Source organism: Cataglyphis hispanica, chromosome 20 (genome assembly GCF_021464435.1).
Source record: "Cataglyphis hispanica isolate Lineage 1 chromosome 20, ULB_Chis1_1.0, whole genome shotgun sequence".
NCBI lineage: Eukaryota > Metazoa > Arthropoda > Insecta > Hymenoptera > Formicidae > Cataglyphis > Cataglyphis hispanica.
The window spans coordinates 3166534-3187928 of NC_065973.1; the positions used below are offsets into that span (position 1 = coordinate 3166534).

The following is a 21395-nucleotide window of genomic DNA, read 5'->3' on the forward strand; positions in this document are numbered from 1 at the left end:
GACTAATGCAAAACTCGAAAATAAAATGCACGAGGGAAATTATGGGAAATTAAAATCAGATTTTCACGAGTCAATGCGTGAAAGACCGGACGTTTCGGACTGCGAGGTGTGAATAGAACTTCCTGTGGGAAAGTCGGAAGGGCGTTTTGACATTCAAAAGCGGTTTTCCATGGTCGGCCTTCGGCCCAGCGAACGATTTGAATAACAAAGTCACCAAGAAGACATACTATCGTTCGTGTCCGCATGAGCGAGCTAGTCTTCAGGCGAGTTTATCGCGAGAATATTTGCATGCCAAGCGAAATCGATCCGGTCCTTCAGAATTTCTACCGACCACCGTCGTTTACTTTGATTCGGGATGCTAGCACGAAGATGATTCTTCAAAAACCGTTTACTTTTATAAAATATGAAGAAAAAATTATTGTAATATTGAATTATTCGAGAATAATGATCGTTTTTGTAAATGATGTTCTATTAAATACGCTCATTAATAATTATATTATATATGCATATATATTTTTTATAAGAATTCACTTATAAAGCAATATCTCGTTCTCGAAACAAATTATTTCAGAATAAAAAAGAATATTTAGAAAAATATATTTAGAAAAATTAATTCGTCATTTCTATTACTATTTTTAAGAAACGACATTCTTAAGCGCTCATACAATAAACTGTATAACATTAAGCGTGCTATACGCTTGTATTTCTTCTTTCAGTCTTTCGCTTGACAGATCAAAGCGACGTTAGCGACTCCTTTGATTCACAGTTAATGGCAGCTGGCATCGTTTCGTTATGAAAATAAAAAGCTCGCGCCGACACATTAGAAAGTATGATGAGTAACGTGACCGCTCGAATGATCTTCGCGGGAGAAGACTGCGTTAAAAGAATCCCTCGTCTGACCATATCGGTCGAACAGGTGTGCGGGTACGATGCGGGAATAAACGATTAGCATCCGCGGATCATATTAATCGCCGCTACATATATATATATATATATATTGCCAATGCATCCGCTCGCGCACGATTTCGTAATCGAACACGTATCGGCTTCGAGCATTACGTCTTCGCCTGACGCTTTAAAAAGAAATAATGGCGCACATAGTACGCAATATAATGTGTACAAACAATCTAGAATCAATTATCGAGCACGCAATGAATAATGAAAAATTATCTTCTTAATGAATATTAGAGCGTATTTTTTATTTTTATATTAATTATTTATTTGTTTGCTTTGTAAAATATAAATATAGTTTTGGATGATATATAAGAGACCTCTCTGTATATATGAAACATCAAATATATCTTATCATTTCACGTATGCGATCAGATTGAGACATCTCGAATTAATTTTGAAGAACTAACTTTTACATCCATAATTTATTTTCACGCAATGTCCTTTTGGCACTTGACAAAAGCCGAAGCCGTGATTATTTTTTTTCGCGAGAATCACTGATTACCACTCGAAATGACACGAATATTATGCCGACGTTTCGTCGACAGTTTCTGACCGTTCTTAATTCGCAAGGAAGCGCAAAAAGGAAGACAGAAAGAAAGACTCTACGGTAGTCACACGACCAGTGGTTCAGGAGACGCGAAGGTAGAGGAGAAAAATGGAGCGGGTGACGGTGGTGGTAGTGGCGCTAGGCGATCGGAAGTATGTCAAATTACAAAGGTCCGCGATGTTAATGACTCCTAATGACATGCCCCCTTCCCCCGGCGGCAACAACCGGTGCCTGTCGACCGACCATGAGGGGGAAACGTGGTTTCTCTCCTCACCAAGTCGTCGGGCCCGATTCGCGAACTATCAAGATTGGGCCCCTGGTCCGGTCGGTGGACCCGATTCATGGAATCGGTATTAAAAATGCAATTACTAATTGGCGGAGGCTAATAGCAATACAAGACAAACAGCGGGCTAAATGCTATAAAGTAAAACATAGGCCGAGATGTTCATCGCATATCCTCTTCCGTTCTGCCTTCCCCATCGAATCTCTCGTCCCTTCTATTTACCGATCGTTTCTTTTCCTTCTTCATTCGATTTGTTCGCTCTTTTCGTCGTAGATAGATACTTCGATGAGAAACGGAGGGGCGCGCGCTCCCTGTTTACGACCGGTTCGGCTTCTTTCCGAGAGCCCGGTCTAATCGCGGATTTTTTGTCAGCTCTCTTTTCATCTTTATTAGTTTCCGCCAGCTCGCTCATTTTTTTCTGATTCACAGATCTATTCGCGAGAATCGTAATTAAGTCTATTGTTTCATCAATGGATTCGAGACTGAAACTTTTGTTGTTAATATATACTTCATTTTTCTTATTATTAAATAATAATCATCTAATTATTCCGATCACATATATATGTAATACAATATAGTGTCAATGTTAAAAATAATTTTGAATATAATTTCGACAATATTGCGTTCAAGTATAATTTTAATGATAGATTAATATCGATAGTCAAAAGAAGCCTTGTCATCACACACTGATAATGACAATTCTGATAATGACATTCTATTTACAAAATTACGCACTACAGTTCCAACATCGAGCAAGTTTCTCAGTTTTGCAGATGCAGCTATTTTGGCGGCATTCGTTATATTCTGTCATCTTCCTCATTATCGCGCGTTTTCTGCGAACAACGATACACGCTACGTCAGATCTCGTGACGCGTGACACCCTCTTCGAGTTGGTCCCGTCATTCTCGAAACGCACGTTCATGGAACTAACGATTCTCCTCATTAGGTTTATTATACAAAAGTTTGTTTTGCCAAACACGCAAGAATCTAAACGACTGGATATATTTTAAATGGTAGCATGGCGTATGCATTATGTTAACATCTACGAGACGTATATTTTGTGATAAAACGGTTGACTTTAATAAGCTCTTACCGACGAAACTTTTACATCTATTCAACAATGTCAATTAACAATAATCTTTAGATTAAAATATAACATTATTAATGGAGACACATGATTGTAATATATTTTAGTTAAAAATATTGATAAAATTAACAAGATATTATGTATAAACTTTCGTTTTATACATAAATGGAATTTGTAGACAAATTATAGGATATATAATATGCCCGATTGGTTTCCTCAAATTTCCGTTTGCTATAATAGTCACGAAGCAGCAACCAAAATTTTCCCACGATATAACACTAGAAATTTGTAGTATTTTTTGCTATGTTTAATAGGTGTCGCGTGAGAGCCAAGTTAGTCATTTGCAATTTTAGTGCCTCGAATTCGTTTTCGTTCCGCTTCGTAAAAACCGTAAAGGTTCGAAAAAAGATTGATTTTTTTTTTTTTTTAAATTGTCGAAGATTGGACGACATTTGCAAAAGATTTGGACACACCTCTTGATAATTCTTTTTACGATTTTGACAAAAAAATCTATCTTGTGGCGGATGCACATCGCTGGCAGATAATGCCTCGGAGATAAAAAGGCCCGATCATGCGAAACACTTGGAGGTAAATGACAAACCGCTATGGCGTCGAGTAGGCGGCGTTTGCCAAACGTAATTGGTTTTATGACATATTTTACGTGGAAAAAATTAACCGACAACTTCAAGAAAACTGGAGGGGGGCATATAAAAAACCCGAGAGATACTCCAATGATATGAGCTCCATAATTGAGAGACGTTCCGTTCTTACGCGATTTAAAACTATTTCTGTAACTTTCAAAAGTATAAAATCCAACTATAAAAATTTTGTATTTTATTATACAAATTAATATCACGTAAAATAATTTAAAACAAAATCCGATATAAAAATTGATGGCTCTGAAAATTGCGCTGTCGTTACGAGAAGCGCGATAAGAGTATTTCCGAGAAAAGAACGTTTAAAAAATGACTCTGTGTGCCGGATTCATCATCGCGGCGATAAAGAGAGACCGTTTCATTGCCGCATTATCTCCGCGCGGGATTTATGTTCGGCGTGTAAAGGCGAAGGTTAAACGCATCGATACGTTAATCGTATCGAGAGAAACGTAGGACAGCGAGCGATGAAACTCTGCAAACTCACCTTGTATGGATTCTGGCGAGGCTGGCTCCTCCTTATCGATTCGACCGAGCGCGTCGCTGCCTGGAACAAAAAGCGCAACGAGGCCCTCGTTAGTGACGCCGATACTATAAACCGATCGGGGAAAATCCTTCGTTTCTCGTAAGAATGATGCGCGCGATACCAAATGCTTCTTGTTTCGATTGAATTGCCAAGCGCGCGCGTATACACATTATATAGTTTTATCTTAATTACATTAGGATTTCTTGTGTTCAAGCGCTTTCCCCTTTTTCCGAGAATAAAAGAGGATGCGCGATCGTTGAAAAAACGACGATAACGAAGACATTGATTTAATACTTTTGCGCAAGATTTAATACTTTTTCTCGTCTCTTCATTGATTTTATTACGATTATAAAAGAATATAGCAAGAAGCGCGTACAAGCACAAGGAACGATCGTCAAAAGAGAATCTCGATCCAAGATAATCGGATACAGGCCGCGAATAATGTATTTCTTACTGTATTCATTATCATTTCAATAATGTCGAACTCTGCGAATCTCTGGTTTATCGCTCAAATTGCGCGTACACATATGTGAAATTTATTTTTGCCGAGTTAAACATTGTCTTTCTTAATGTCTCTGATGGTCGTATTACGAATATCGCACACTTCCATTCGGCGAAAACCCACATCTGTCCTGATTAAAACCGAGGGGGAAGGTGGGGAGGGGGATCAACCGTACCGGACGGTCGAGATAGCATCGGCATACGCATTTATCAATCAAGGCTCTGCGGGTCGAATTATGCTAAAACGCGGACGATCATCGTGACGCATGGTGAAATACGTAGCAATCGCAATTTGCCGAAAATAGGGCGACGGCGCGCCCTCATTTCGTCGCGAGTGCGCGATCGATCGATATTCAAATAATCTATTTGACGGACCCTTCTTCGAAAGAGGAGACGAGAAAAAGGGATGATGGTGGTAATTCGGCGCGAGGATGACCGCCATACGTCACTTGGCGAGAGGGACAAGTTTGTGGGAGTCCGGCAGACTCCAGGGGCGACCACCTACTGCCCCCTGGGGGGTCGCAACTCACCCCTGAAACGACTGTATTCAGATAATCCCACCTTTCCTCTTTCCTTTCCTTTCCGTCGTATTTGTGCCCGGCACGACGACATTTCAATACATACTCTTGCCGGATAACCCGCCACAAATATGGGCGGATATACGTGTCCACTGTGTGGAAAATAGTAGCCGGAGTAACGACCACGTAGCACATAGATAGTTCCCAAGTAAAAGGAATGATAAGGATTTCAGAGTCGTGACTTTTGTATTCGGACCAACGTACGTATTGAAAGATTAGTGAGTTTTATTTGTACAATAAATCTACTTTATATATATATATATATATATATATATATATATATATATATATATATATAATGTACATATACATATATATTCTTTTCTTTATTCTTTAAGGACTGCGCACAGCATTTAATTATCTGACAATGAGAAAAAAATGTGTCCTCGCATATAAATAAATTGTTTATATACAAGATATCTCAATTTTTCCTTGTCTTAAAAATATCAAGACATCAATTTTCGAGTTATAAGTAATTAAATAAAAAAGAACTTGTAGTATACCAGAGGAAACTAGATGAATAAAAAACCTATGTTTCGATTTAATAAAATTTTAATTTAAGATTTAATTATACAAAGATATATAATACCAAGAATAGCAAAGCTGCATAATAAATAATAATTTCCATCAATATTAAAAAAAAAAAGTTAATATTTTTTTAATCGATATATAAAGTATTTATTATTAAAGATTATTTGGTGATTTTGAGACACCGTGTATATCTGTCACTTGCTGGCAACTCACATGCAATTCTAGATATCCAGGTCGATGCAAAATTAAACAATACGAGTTCCTTGACAAGACCAATTCATTATCGAGCGAAGGACTGTTTCTGGAAAGTAGTACGCGCTTACATTAAATATGAAGAGCGACCTCGCGCAAATATCCAGTTAGAGTTTGTCTCGTGTCGAGGCTCCTCTTTTCCTCATGCAATAATGCCCCGGGCAATCTTTCTTGTAGTTTCATAAAAAAGTATCACGGGAAAAGAGTAACACGCGATGCATAATTCATCAATATAGCGATCGATCGATCGATTGTTGATTTGATATTAAAGAAGATCGATGATATGATCCTATCACAGCGACACGACGCCCGTTTTTATTCTTTCAACATCAGAATTATACCTTAATGCGTGTGTGTAAACTTTGTCCATGTACAATAAAAAAAATACAATTTTCTTTTAACATATCTCAATGTGTCGAGATCAACTCGCGCGATTCTTTCATAACGATACGAAAGTCTCGCTCAAAATTTTCGTTAAACGTCAGCAGGTACGACAATTTATCAAAATGAAATACCGACTGTCGAAGAGCCGCCCGCCGCCTTTAAATAGGAATGAACGGGGATAAGTACGATGCACCTTCGCCTCGTTCGGCGACTCTCCGGAGGACCATAAAGAAGTTACGGTTCGCACATGCACTTTTTTTTTATCTCATTGCACGTGTCACGCGAACGAGTGTAGTCCTATATACTCGCGCTTTCTTCTTTCTTCTCTATTTCACTTCATGTCGAAAGATGTAAATTACATCTAGTATTCATTTATTAATCACGGATAATTTCTATCCATTCTAATCTATTTTGTCATATTTCAATTAACACTTCAATATATTTTCAATCCATATTGTGGCTACAAAATTAAATTTTTCAAAAACTTTACATCTTATTCGCTCTCAGAAAATTCGCTCCGGGAAACAAATAAAATACATCTCTTTCCCCTTTCTCCCCGATTACTCGAGCGAGATCAATGCCACTCCACGCGGCCAATGCGTCGTCGGCTGAGATTCCCGTGGCCGGGCATCAATTCTGAAGTACGTCACGGCATTGTCGGCGCTCACTTTTTCACTTATTAATTCGACACGTCCGCGCCGGAGGCCGAGGAATCGCGTGTCTGCGGCTACCGTGTCCCGAATATTCCCTGCACCTCGGTATTCATAAAGGGCACTGACAGCCTTATATACAAGCGTCGTACAAGCGCGGTGCTTTTCGTGCGCGCACACACCCATCAAGAGCGATCCCATTCAGCGCGATATACACACGTGACACCTGTAACCGATAACTCGAATATCGCGGACAGGTGCTCGTTCGATGAGAGGCCGCGAAGACGGAAGCGTGTCGAGCCCGTTATTATCCCGCGATTACGATCTCGTTTCGCCGATTATCGATCGGATGGATCTTTTTCCTTCCCTTCGGCGCGACCGATTAGCCGGCGTGTATATTGCCGAATAACATCCATGAAATATGTGTGATAAAATAAATAAGCTCACTTATTGTGAACAGAATTTACAAACATGTCTGTTGAGAAAATTTTTGACAAGTTGCTTGAATGAAATTTCAAAGCCTTTCGAATCGATTTATCAGATAATTTAAGAGATTCGACGATATAGTATCGTCGAGTATTCTCGAGTGAGTCGATTAATAAAACTCGATCAATCCGGCGCGTGGCCGTATATGTTGCCGTGGACGGAAACGAGATTTTAATATTTAAGTCCGCGGCACGATACAATAAGTATAATAAGCATAGAAGAGCGACCGCTGGCCGGCGGTTGCAAGAGATGGTTGCAATATTAATGCTGACATTTCAGTGCTTTGCGGTAGTTTAACCGCACTCCGGCCCCTCGCTTTAATGGATGCGGCTTTCCGACAGGGACGCTGTGCGCATGACTTTGCCAATCATGTCTAGTTTTATATTTATATATCTATATACAATGTTGTAACGATTAATCTTCAAAATAAAATAAAATTAATTAGAATTTATTTTTTAATTAAACGCACATTCCGTGTTTAGAATAAATTATTTATCAAAAATATCTAAATCTTGTATAACGTCTACAATTATTTCCGATTATAATAACGATGGATATCGCAGAGTAAATTCAATTTTTTTGAATAATATATGATAACATATGATATAATATATGTGCTACAAAATGCAGGAACAATTTCTCGAGTGCAAAATTTTGTCTGGTAAAAATACATCGAACGAGTGTAATGTTTGACATGCAATCTGCTCGCCTGACGTTTTCTTCGAATCGTACATTCGCGAGTCTTATGACATGAAGTGACGAGAAAGGATCGCGAAGAATGATTCATCTGCGAATGGTGGTGTGCGTGACGCATTGTATTCGCGCAATGCGGATTCTTCCCCACCCGTGCAATACTTGATTTTTCCATCTTTTTTTACTCCTCGGTCCACTGCTCTCCCTATCCCTTCCCACCGCGCGCGAGCGACCATGAATACGAGATGCGGCACCTGGATACATCTAGGTTTTCGCGCGTGGCGGCATTCCGGCCCTCTCATCAATTTTTGAGAACCCGCACACGGACGATATGTATGCACCGCCACCCCGACGCCGATAACCGATATGGAAACCACGTTTCGGTCGACCGACGCAAACCAACGGCCGGCCACCACACGGAAAATCATACGCCGTCCTGCAACGCGTGTGAATAGTGATGAGAAATCGCGGCCAAGTACTCACGCCGAAAGTCGATTGGATGATCACACGATGCCCGCACGTGATCCTGAGATCATCGATTCAGCGGCGTTATTCCGAGAAAGAGAGAGAGAGAGAGAGAGAGAGATTGGACAACGAATATTCTTAACACGAAGTTAGATGCATCGGCGCGGAAATGCACGAATGATTGGGAACATCGATTTTTGGAAAATCGACGTTTGCGAATACTCGAGTATTTACTGGAGGGAAGACAATTTTTTCATTGTTTAAGGAGACCTTGCAGCAATTACACAATTTCCATAACATTCAATCGCGAGAATAGTTTTTACGCGCGTTCTAAAAAAAATCCACAGGTTAGATGGGGACTTAAAATTCGAAACTTTTCAAGCGGAAAAGGAAAGAAACTGGTTGGGAACGTCGCAGAAAAGGGAGAAAAAGAGAGAGAGAAAGAGAAAAAAAAAACGAGAAGAAAGTTCGCGAGCCGAGACTTTTTCCAATTACAAACGGCGCCATTCGCGAACTGGTCGGCGGCGATTATTTTTGAAACAAGAATATTCCTCTCCGCCCCGGGACATAATGAGGAAGCGGGAGGCACGGTCGGAGGGCGCGATAATGGCGGCCGTTATGAAGAAATCAACCCACCACGGCGCGCAGCCACCCCCGTCTCACCCCGCCAGGCGAGCCACGCTGGTAACCCACTTGATCTTCCGTTTCCATAGCGACCGCCTTGTCCAACGAACCCCCGCCGACTCGGATCGGCGGGGGTGGCAGTCGCGATGGTAGTAGTGACGGTGGTGGTAGTGGTGATGGTGGTTGCGAGCCTTCTCTCTTATTATGAGAGTTGCTCCACCCGGGCGGGGAAGGGTTGGGATGCCGCGCTCTCTTTCTCTCACCTCTTTTTGGCCCCCTTCAGCGCCCGAGCACTTTCAGAACGCACATTTAATGATAACTCGATAAGTCGAAAGCAGGAGGCGTTAAAAACGAACAATGTTATGTAAGATCCTTAAACGCTGATGTCCTTTATTCGCAGTTTGCACTCATTGTCAGCATTAAAAGAATTCTAGAAATATAAAATTTTAGATACATCAAAGTGATTTTTCTCTGATGGGAGACTAAATACTTGAATAAAGAAATATACTTTTTGATCGCGTAATTCAACTTACAGTGTACAATAAGAGATTGTAATAGAACCTAACAAGAGAGATACCAAGTACATTTATTATTTATCGCACGTATTATATAATATGATAATATGTAATATAATTTTAATATCTATTGTGTGCGAGTATTGCAAGAAATAAATAGCTTTAACAAGTACCGATGTATAATCAAAGAGTAAGATATGTATATTTCACCTGCCGATCACATTCTCGTGAAGCTTACAACAGCCTTTTTCTCTCCCCTCTTTCTTTTTCAATTATTATCCACGAACATTATTTCATGCACGAGAATATTTTCGCATAAAATAATTACACTTTCTTTCGAGGCATTTCCGGGAATCAGCCTCCGATGCAGTCTCCGATATTTGAACGTCTTGAATGCGGACATCGTGTGCATCGAATGCATTTTGCCTAGGATTAAAATACTTTAATTAGAGCGGGGCCATTTGGATAAGTCGACACTAATTTTCAATTTTCTTTCTTACATTGTTCAATCGTTAACTCTAAGCATTACAAAGCATAAACATTCAAAAATCTCTTTTTATCGCATCAAGCAAACAATATAACATTGCAGTTAATAATGCATGCGATAAGTCTTAATAAAAATTATGCAAAAAAATGCCCCGCTATCCAAATTGCCTCACCCTACATATTATAATAAATACCCGATAAATTAAATCGAGCCGCGCGATAATCAAATGCACTTAATCTCGTGAAAGGAACTGATAGATTTCGAAATAACCGCCAGTAAGAAGGGAGTTAGCAAAAGGGCGATGCAATTGCGCTTTAGGCAGATGATGGACGGTGATGCATACGGGGTGTCGCAAGTAAACGAGGCGCGTATAAGCGAAGGAGGTAGAGAAGAGGATGGATGGTCGCGCATGCGGGACAGAAGAACGATTTGAAATTGATGAGTCCGTCGCGACTTGGAAGAGTTGGGGGTCGCGTGCCACACCTCGAATGTGCATAAAGGACCCCACGACCCCTTTTTATCGCGTTTTAACCCCCGAGCCGCCCCTCTATGCGCGTCGTTTTGTCGCGCATGATGGCGCACCAGAATGATGCACATATTCGTAGATTAGAATAGATCCATAAAAAAAAATCAAGAAATTAAATCGTTAAATTTGACAATTGACAATTTTTGTCTCAACTCGAATTTGATGACCATCTACCGTTGGTCAAAATTGAAAAAAGTTGCATCACTTCGAAAATTTTCCGCGAAAAATTGCGACGGCAACAATAATCGATTCGCGTGCGACGCTTTATTTCATACGTACCTTACTCTTTTACCGTCTTTTCGTTCAAATTACTGTGATAGTACGCAGACACGTCCACGAGGCAACATCGGTTTCATTGCACGTACGTTGGAGAACGAGGGGCCATTAACAGAGACGCGTATACTAACATGTCGCCCATGGGGGTGGTTTTCCATGGACCTGAAGGGGGACTGTATTTCGCGCAGAGAAAGGAAGAGGGAAAGTACTTCACGCGACGAAGTAATGGAGCCGACCTATTCCTCCGAGAGAAACTCCTCGGCTAGGAACAGTCGAGTTATTTAACGACAAGGACGGCTTCAAAATATTCGAAGCATCAAGAGTGGCAAAAGAAGATCGTCCGAGCAAAAAATCGATACCGCGATTGATTTATTAGCAAGATGAAAAATTTTGTTCAGTCATTATTGTGATGATTTTTCATAATATTCTTTTTTTTATTCCCCTTATAAACGTCAAAAATTTTGATTTCCTTCTTTAATGGTTGTTTAAATAAATGAGAAGAAAACAAGTATATTATATTTAATACGCTAATTCAAGTCTTTTGACATTATACACACCATACTACTAATTTCCGTCTGTCATGCAAACTCAAGACGATTCGACGTCACGGTATTCTGATAGCAGCTGAAAAATGCCGTAAATTGTGGCAGATTGTGATTAATGAGTTTTAAATCAGAACTCGCGGTATACGATAGTACGCTAATATCGAAAGTGCGATGCCGCGTCTGTACTAACGTGCCGGTGTGTCTGCACTCTGTCTTCTTTAAGGAATGTTCGTCTCATTCGAAAAAGTCTATTCAATAAAATGGTGGCAAATATTTACATATTATTTATATATAACGTCGATTTTAACATAATCATCAACATACTTGTCAAATACGTAGAATAAAATTATAATAATTAAAGAAAATTAATTAAACATCCAAAATAGAAGTGAAAAGTCAATTGCGATAAACTTCAAAATAAACCAAAATGCCGAGCGATAAAACGATGTCTCCGTCATCGTCAAGTATTCTGCGTTTCATCGACTTTTGCTGATCGACGATGTTGCGTTTATTTCACAATCAGATAGGTCGACCGATTCGTGTTCGAACGATTTTAATTAATGAACGTGTCGATTAAATGGATGATCCGCGCGGATGAAATATTCATCGAATGCAAAACACATGACGCGTGTATAAGCGACGAAAAAAAAAAAAATAATAGCGACGGAAATTTGCCTTAATTGGCACAATAGCCAACCCGCGTCGGCGCGGCGCGAGGGGTAAGCTCCCGTATATACAATCCTGACAATTAAGCGTGACATGCGGGAGATCCTGTGTGCGTATACAAGCCCATCTCGCGTTCGCGCGACTGCGACCGCTGCTGCTGCTGCTGCTTATAATTACGCGGTAATTAGAGAGGTTTGTCGGCAATTAACATCTTGAATATCATCGCGTCGCCGCGCGATATCGGCCGGTATCGCCGCCGTTTCCCTTTGATCTGCCGGATACTCGCTCTGGCGTCGCTTCTCCCGAGGACAAAGGTTTTTAACCCTCTCTGCCTCTTCTGTAGATCTCGTATCAAGGCAGATTCTTTCGAGTCTACTTTGTACAGCGCAGTTACAGAAATAATTCACACTGTTATGATTAATGTGTCATAATTAATTTAGCTTTTAACTCTATTCTTGGCTTATTATTATCATCATCAAAACTGTGTATTTATTTAAATAAAAATATATTTCCCAAGCAACTTTTTTTTATTCTGCCATGTCTTATTTTAGAATAATGAGTATTGAATCTCTCTTTCATATAAAATTTAGAATAATAAAAATATTGGGTAATATATCTTTAATTTAATTAGAGCATATAACTATAAATAAATGACGTTTAGCTATCTCACAATCAAAAGCTGTTCGCGTACATCATTGATTATCAAAGCCCGTAACTCGATCGTTCACCTCCTTTTCTCGCTCGAGGCACATAGGCAGGGGGATATCTCGAAGTTTCCGATCCAGAAGAGCCTTATGTCTCGGTCGTTAATTGTTCCATCGACCGGAAATCCGCGCGCGTGGAAGCTCGCCGCCCCTTTCCCTCCCCCGCTTCGTCCCGCGCGCGCGCGTGCGGCAACAAAAGAAATCGAATATCCCCGCTGTCGTTTCTCTCGCCTGTCTCTCCCTTTTCCACCCGCGTCTATTTCTCACCCCATCCCTCCCCATTTCCCGACCGAGATATAATTTCCCGGGGCAAGAAGTTTCTAATGACGGAAAATCTAATATATATCGCTTCGAGAGCCGGCGGTTCCGCCGGCGTTCTCTTCACGAGCAGCTTTTCTTGTAATTAAGTTATAACTAAGGGCGAGCGTGGGCGTAGCACGACGAGATGGTTCCTTCTCGGGGATGGCCGGAAACCTGGATTGGAGAGAGGGTTTCGCTCTCTTCGCAAGAGCGGAAAACAATAAGAAAGACTCGCGCTAATCCGCACCATACATTACAGCCGCCGAGAGTTTTCTGTTTCTGGCGCCAACCGGAAGCTGTATGGCGTGTACGATTCTGTAGCGAAAAACGGAATTCTGTGATGTGTGTATCGCGTAAAAAAAGATTGTGGTACCTTCTGTATTGTCTTCGAAATTAAAGCGAAATTAAGGTTTTGCTACAATATCCGCGCGGGAAAGAATAACGAGTATAATTAAGAAGAGTCTGGCAAAACGGGCAGTTTGGAAAACTGTAATTCCAAAAAAGCCACGTGTTACCTACACCATGACAAATTACGGTGCGAATACTACAACTGTAGCGTGGTTTGCGACACCGCGGGGTGTAAAGCGACGCCGAGCCCCACAGTGAAAAGAGAGACGTAAGGGATGGTCCATCGTTGGATTCCATCACAGCCGGAAACGATATCGTGCGGTTCTTATCATGCATTTCTCCCAAATGACATCGACATCCTATGACCGCACATAGTGATATGTAATGAGGTGTGCGCGTATGTGCAGTGTGAGACACTTGTTCCTTATTACAGTGACAATAAAAACTGATTTTTTCATCGGAACTTTTATTTAGACATCGTGTGAGACAATTTTCTTATCATCTTTGCGCCGATTAAACGATTCGTTTGCCAAGAATTGCAATTCAATCGAAATATCTCATTGAATTTATCATCAGAATCAACGATGGCTTTAATAATGTTATGTATAATGTTTGCTTTATAAAATATTAATTAATTTAGTTACAAATATACATACATACATATATATATATATATATATATATTTCAAGTAGAAATTTATCGTTTAATATCAACAATTAAAATATTTCATAAATATTTTAAATGTTTTCCTATATTTCAAGAAAAAAGAAAAAAATTAGAATGTATAAATTATTGTAAGAACCTTTTAAAAGAAAGTACCTGTATGTGAAAAAACGATCATCGTATTAATTTCCATGAGTCGACAGCATAACACATCGGAATATAATATCTCGCGCTAATGCTGAGGAAATATCGCTCAAAAAACGGAAGGACGAAATAGAGGTTTGTGGGAGTAGAGGAATGGGAAGAGGGATAGAGCCGCGAATGGAATTGGTCGATAATTATCGTAGCGTGCAAATATCGATAATAACCCGACGTGAAAGAAGAAAACGGGAGGAGGGTAAGATGCGATGGGCTGGGCTCTCCGCGCCTGGAAAGGAACAACTCAATTGCGCGAAATCGAGTTAGGTACTAGCACGCCGGCGGGGATGTAATTAATTAATTCGAGAACGCCATCTTGCTACTGACGGCCGAACGGAGAAATATTATTTTCAGAGTACGGGACGCTTGGCGGAGCGGAAAGGCGGGCAGCAGAAAATTAAGCGGTTCCAGGTACCTCTTAATCCGTATCTTTGCAGAAAATTGCTCGCCATAATTCATTCTTTCTGCGACGATGACATTAGATTCTCGATATGTGCTTTATTTTCTTAATCCTTATATGCATGGCAACAACATGTCAATAAAACTCATTCAATGTCTTAGAACGCGGTGCATGGAAAAGCTTATTCTTATTTTGTGTGTGCACGTGTGTACTACCTTTGTAACTAACTACCTGTCCGAAGCATACAGAGAATATAGTCTTTCGTTAACGAGGAGTTCAACTCATAACGCTTAATTAAGGTGCTCTACAAAGTAAGAACGAGAACCGGAGAAGCGAGAGGAGAGCCGGAGGCAATCGGGCCCCGATCGTGACCGGCCCAGGGGCAGGAACGCGTTCAGATCCCCTGATAACGATCTGATAAACCGCCCTCCCAAGATCGCCAGCGGACTACGTGCGCCATAAAGGGAAAGACGCAAACTTCGCACCATGTTACGAATAAGTTCTAGAGTCAAATTAACTTTGACTTTATTAAAAAAGTTTTCATGCAATAATATAAACATTTTTGAATAAATAATAAAAAGTATTCGTAAAAATGTTTGCATATATATAATATACAGATAAACTTATCAATACTAGAAAAATAAATTGCAAAGAATAATATATTGGTCAAAATAAAAATAAAGCATCTCAATTAAATAAGCTTTTCCAATTACAAAATAATTCATACTATCTATACATCAAAAATTTTCAATAAAAGAAAAAATATACAATACAATTACATTCATATTAAAATAGAAAATATGTAGAATACATAGAATTCCCAAAACTTTTTCAAGCCACACTCCGATTTTTAATTTTATAATCTCTCTATGCTTAGGAATCGATAAACGAAAAAAAATCTGCTGATAATATAAAGCATGATTGACATTCGACCTTTCGCTTTCTTCGTCTATCCCGACATAATCCTATTAAATTTCTAAGCCTACTCTGGAATCACCGCAAGTGCTCAACGTCTTTTCTCTAAAGTCTTTTCTCTTAACATTTTAATATTTAAATTTATTACTTTTACGCTCGTATTCGAAAACTCGAGTAAACTTTAAATTTCTTACGACAGCAAATTCAATTCCTTAATAAAGTGACCTACATCTATATTTTTCCTCTGTTACGCAAAGCTCGAAATTAAATCAAGTAAGTGTACGTGATACAATGGAGGACGATGAAACGAAGAATATTTTTGAAAGGCACTATCGCAAGAGCCGATCTCGTCGACGAGAGTGACGAGAACTCGAATAATTCAAGTGCATCTACAGATTATCCGAGAGCGAATGGGGGACGACCGGGGTTCGGAGCAATAGAAAACGTAGGGAAGCCATACGTTTAAAATAGCGAGGTCGTCCCTCCACAAGCCTAAAAGCAACCCCAATTGCCGCACGCCGCTCTAATCACAGAAAGGGGGTTGGTTTTGCATTTTAAATCGTGCTCGCGCAACTATTGACCATATAGCGATACCTATCACAGGATTAAGCTCTTAATATCTCAATCTGAAAGAGTATTGAAATTATTTGTAGTATAGTTTTAAGTTAAATCGCGTGCGTATTGTTATTTTTTTAAATAAAGCGTATTATCGTAAATATATGTATATTAGATTATAAACGTAATGACAAAATTTTGTCGAGTCGAGGGACCAATAAGGATGAAACTTGTATAATATACGCTGACACTGGGGATACATGCGAAACCGATGTCGCATGGCGAGAACAAGGGAAGGAATGATGGCAGTTACGATTCGAAGCATGCCATAATGTGGGCATCGGGGTTGAATTCCACAAATTTTTTTATAGTTATGTTAGAATTTTATGTGAGAAGAGGTGATCTCGTGGCTAATTTAAAACGACACATGCGGGAGAGGCAATTTTTTTCGTTAAAATTCATCGAAAGCAGCGAGACAGTTGGAATTATGCTGGTAGCATTGCTCGGTATAATCGACATAGAAATTAATTGACTTGAGAAACTAACATAAACTGATAATTTTCAATTGTATTTATGTCCAAAGATTTTTAGAAGCTTAAAAAAAACACAAAATTTTATACAGAATTTAGAAATAATTGTATGAAACATTTTATGAAACAAAACGCTTATTAATAAGTTTAAGAGAGAGATAATTTTAATACTAAAACTTACTTAAATTTCAATTTAAATAAATTCTACTTTAACTGAATGTAAAAACATGCCGACAGAGTAATCAGATAAATTTTTTAAATGTGATATATTTAAATTTTTTTTAGAGATATAAATATATTTATTTATAATTAAAAAATATCCTTACTACTTATCCTCAAGAATGATTTTCCTTCGTTGTACATTCTCTTCTTTAATCAAAATCCAAAACGGTAAAACCTCTTCTCCGCTGTCAATAGAAAGTCTTTCAAGTTTCCCTTTTTGGAATTTGCAACAACACTTGCCCTGTCGCTTATCCGTCACTTGTTTATCAAGTGCAATCAAGATCATACCATTCGCTTACACACTCAATGATCAAATTTCTTTATAATCATTGAAAAATAAACTTTTTCACGTAATGTTATTTAGTACAGATTACGTAGAATGGCTTAATTATTTTATGAAGAAATAAAAGAAATAAAAAGAATCGTTGAGTCTCATATTATGAAGTATCTTTATAATTACGAGCGCACTGGACGACATTAATGCTGCTAATTATATACAGCTAATTAATACTGCACATTCCCGATCGAATAATCGGGTTTGTTAACATCAAATAATAATATCGATTATTCAAGAAATTCTTTACTTGGTTATCAGATTAAAAAAAAAATGAGAAAAAAATATTTTGCGTACATTAACACCTTATTTGTTTAATGACACTTAAAACTGAGCAATATTTTTAGAAGATTAATTGATTCTAGGAATTAATCCTGGAATATTTGTGTACTTTTTAATTAATATTCGTTAAACACAAATTTGCTACAGCAGAAAAGTATTACTTTCTTTTGTTTTTAAATAAGGAAGCCTCAAGTTAACTTGCCGGAGGCAACTTTACTACTGGGGTATACCAAGAGTAGCCCGATCGGTCAGCACTGCCCCTCCTCTCATCTGGTCTGCAGAGTCCACCCCCGTAGATCCTCAATAGTGCGAAAAAGAGAGAAAGAGGAGAAAGAGAGTGAGAAAATGCGAGAAGAAGATAGAGAGACATGGATCCCCTACGTGCTTCCCAAACTCTCGCCTTCTTCCTACTCGTGCAGCCAAGGGTACATACATTATCCACCCCTTGATCCCCGATCTCGCTCAACCAACGTTTCGAGAGATACCTCACTGAATTATAGAAACGTCTCCCCCCCTATCTCTCTCCTTTGATGGCGTACATCGACAGACGCGAGCTTTTAATTTCACTGACCAGCAATTTGCAAAATTATTTGGAAAACATTTCTTTGTGTGAAGCACAACAATTAGATTAATATTTTTCACATATATTATATTAAAAAATTATTTTATATTTTTATAACGTAATTTTTTCTGTTTTCCTACTGAAAATTCTTCTGCTTGTTTGTTCAATAAATTGTAAGCTGAAAAAATTAAGATAGTTGCATTTCTCAATTGTAATCATTTTATTCAATTACTTATTTTAAATAGAATATTTCACATAATTCATAATTACTTTAATCTCATCGTAATAACATACTTTTCAATTTTAAATAATGTTCATATAATACGCGTATTTTAATGTGACTACTCTTTTTTATATATTCTGTAAAATTTCTAATGTAAAAAAAGTAAAAGAAGATAAGAAAAAAAGAAAAACGAAAAAGAAACATTTTGTTCCTGAGTATAATAGTTTCAGAAACAATACAGTAGGGTTTTTCTTTAGACATACATATATTCTTCTCTCAAGAACATATTGTTACCTTATGTTGTGTAGCATAAAATTTATTACATTAACTGCTCATATGACATTATAAGACGTATATGACAATGACTTTATATTGCTATAATTGTTTGTTTCGAATCAAGCATAACACATCAAACACCTAAAATAAGTTCCCTCCAACTTGCATGCTCGTAATAATAATTGCGAATGTCGATGGGCAATTGCGATGGAATTGGCTTGATCGCGGCTTACAATATAAATAAAAAGCCTGCCTGCAAAAGAAACGAAACGTCGGCGCTCAATTACTTTTATACCCGGATCGATCTGCAGATTATCTAATTCGGTTAATTAATCAATTGTCTTAATTAATGCCTCTCGGGTTTGGTAATACGAATACGCAGAGGCGCCTGCCTTCATCGATGCGCCGCCTGAATATAATCGAGTTTGTTATTGATTAGTCGAATGGTTTCTTCTGCGGGTCTGATCGTTATTAATTTCTCTCCTGTTTTCCCGAGACATACATCATGCGAACAGAAAATTTTCCGACCCATGTTATATAATTAGAAGAATTAAAATAGTATATATATATATATATAACAGTATTTTACATCTATTTTATGAATATTTACGTAATAATATATTATATACGTGTCATATATTTTAATTAATTTCCTCTGTCTAGTTAAATAAAATTATATATTGCGATAATTAAGAATTAATTATTTCTCGATCTGACTTAAAGTGATTGTTAAAACGAATATTGTTTAAGATATATTACGATATAAATTCAATAGTTTGAGATCTTTCTCAAACGAGTTTTGAAATATGTAACAGAGTACATTATTATAGGTACAACGGGAAAAATAGTACGAGGGAAGTAGCGAGGAGAATGTATGTACATAGATTCTGCGGAGGATGGGAGAAAGAGAAAAGAGATGCAGAACGAGGGAGAATTGTATAAACAGGGAAACAGATGCAGCCGGTCCCGATGGAGCCTACAATCTGCTCCAAACGTGAAACCTTCGGTCAATGATGGATCGTTCTTGTTGACGCGCACGACTTGCAAATCCTTGCTCCGTTTCAAAATAGTAAATAAACATCGTTGAGTATCTTATCAACAAAAGAAAATTCTTATGAAAATGTAAACACAAAATTTCGAAAGAGATAGGCGACACATCCGAGTTTCCTTGCGTGAATATAAAAACAATCAAAAGAGTTACGGGATAATCGGACATATATGTACATATACATATAACGGCGAGCGCGTGGAAAATAATTGATCCGAGAAAATATATCTGCGTATATCGCGTACAGAGGGTAAAAGATATCGCTCCAATGCACCGTATATTATACGTTACGATGAGTATAATAATTAAACGCCCATCCCTCATTATTCATACGCCTGAGTGCGTGTAATGGCAGACTCGTGCATCAAGCTCTGAGAGCGAGCGTTCGTGCTATTCATTTTAACGTATGCGCGGTAAATCTGCAAAAGAGTATACAAAAACAGTAATTACTCGAATAAGACGGCTTATCACGTTTACTGGCGCGCAATGTGTATCAGCGGATATCGCAATGCGTGTTTCTACATTTTATTCTCTCCATATCGTCTGATCAACGTGTGACTAATGGGTAAATCGTATTAAGCAAATTTTTTTTTCAAGAAACTCTGCATGTTCGATCTCATCGTTATTTAATTATAATGGCAAAATTATAGTTGAGAATAAACTCTTATAAATGTATGTTAATTATATACATGTACCTTCTTATATAAATTTATATACACATCGAACAGAAATTATATCATCCTTAAAATAACTTTAATTAATAGTAATATAAATTAATATTAATAATAATAATTGTATTGATAATAATTATATTATATATGCATATATTTCGCGATAATATTATTTTACTCCTCATCGAGAATCGCTTTGTCATGAGGAGTTCGGGAAAAGGCACCCGCATGAAAACCGTCACACCTCGACTGAAAAGCGGTCCGCGCGTCTCACCCACGCTTTTTTAGAGTCAGAGGTCGCCTCCGAGCGTCCCTATTTTGCAACCACCCCTTCTCGTCAACAGCAGTGCATTTGACCAGACCATTGTCCGGAGGAATGGCCCATTGTCAGATTGAATCATCGGGACACAGGGTGAAATATTCATGGCCGAGATGGTCAGTGGCCATTATTGTTACCTACGTATGTGAGGGCCCACGTCGGCTCGCCATCACCGCTCGTAATCGACGTTGGGAAAATGGACACACTCGAAAATGTGGAGCGCGGACACTTTGTCCTTTTATCCGGCCTGCGCCAGATCGGCCTCTGTGCGACCCCTCGGCCTCTGCCGAGGCGGGGGGGGGGAGGGGTGAATTATTGGCTTTAATTGTGCGCACGGTAATAGGCAGAGTGGACAAATTTCCGGGCGGGAAACGTTCCGCGATTCTACGGACTTAGCTGGGGGATTCGACTGACGTGACAGTCGCCACGCGCGACCCGAACACACATCCGCCAATTAAAATCGATTGAATGTTTTCAGGAAGTCGCGTTAATGCCGTATACCGTAATGTCGGATACCGAGAGTATCGCCTCCATTGAAAGCAGAAATATATCTTGCGATATACAAAGAACTATCAATCGATGCGACGTAAATTAATTATTACAGCTCACAGTAAA

The 21395-nt window shown here is 38.7% G+C and overlaps 1 protein-coding gene across 3 annotated transcripts in view; it reads right to left on the bottom strand.

The window, feature by feature from the left end:
* Positions 1–21395, bottom strand: part of LOC126856910 (POU domain protein 2-like) — a 122400-nt gene that overhangs the window by 25946 nt on the left and 75059 nt on the right. For 2 of the 3 annotated variants that reach the window (XM_050605916.1, XM_050605915.1), the window contains exon 4: positions 4012–4071. The exons of the other annotated variant lie outside the window; for it this stretch is intronic. In XM_050605916.1, coding sequence (XP_050461873.1) covers positions 4012–4071 — 60 coding nt within the window. The remainder of the gene's footprint in view (positions 1–4011; positions 4072–21395) is intronic. 3 annotated transcript variants of the gene reach the window in all.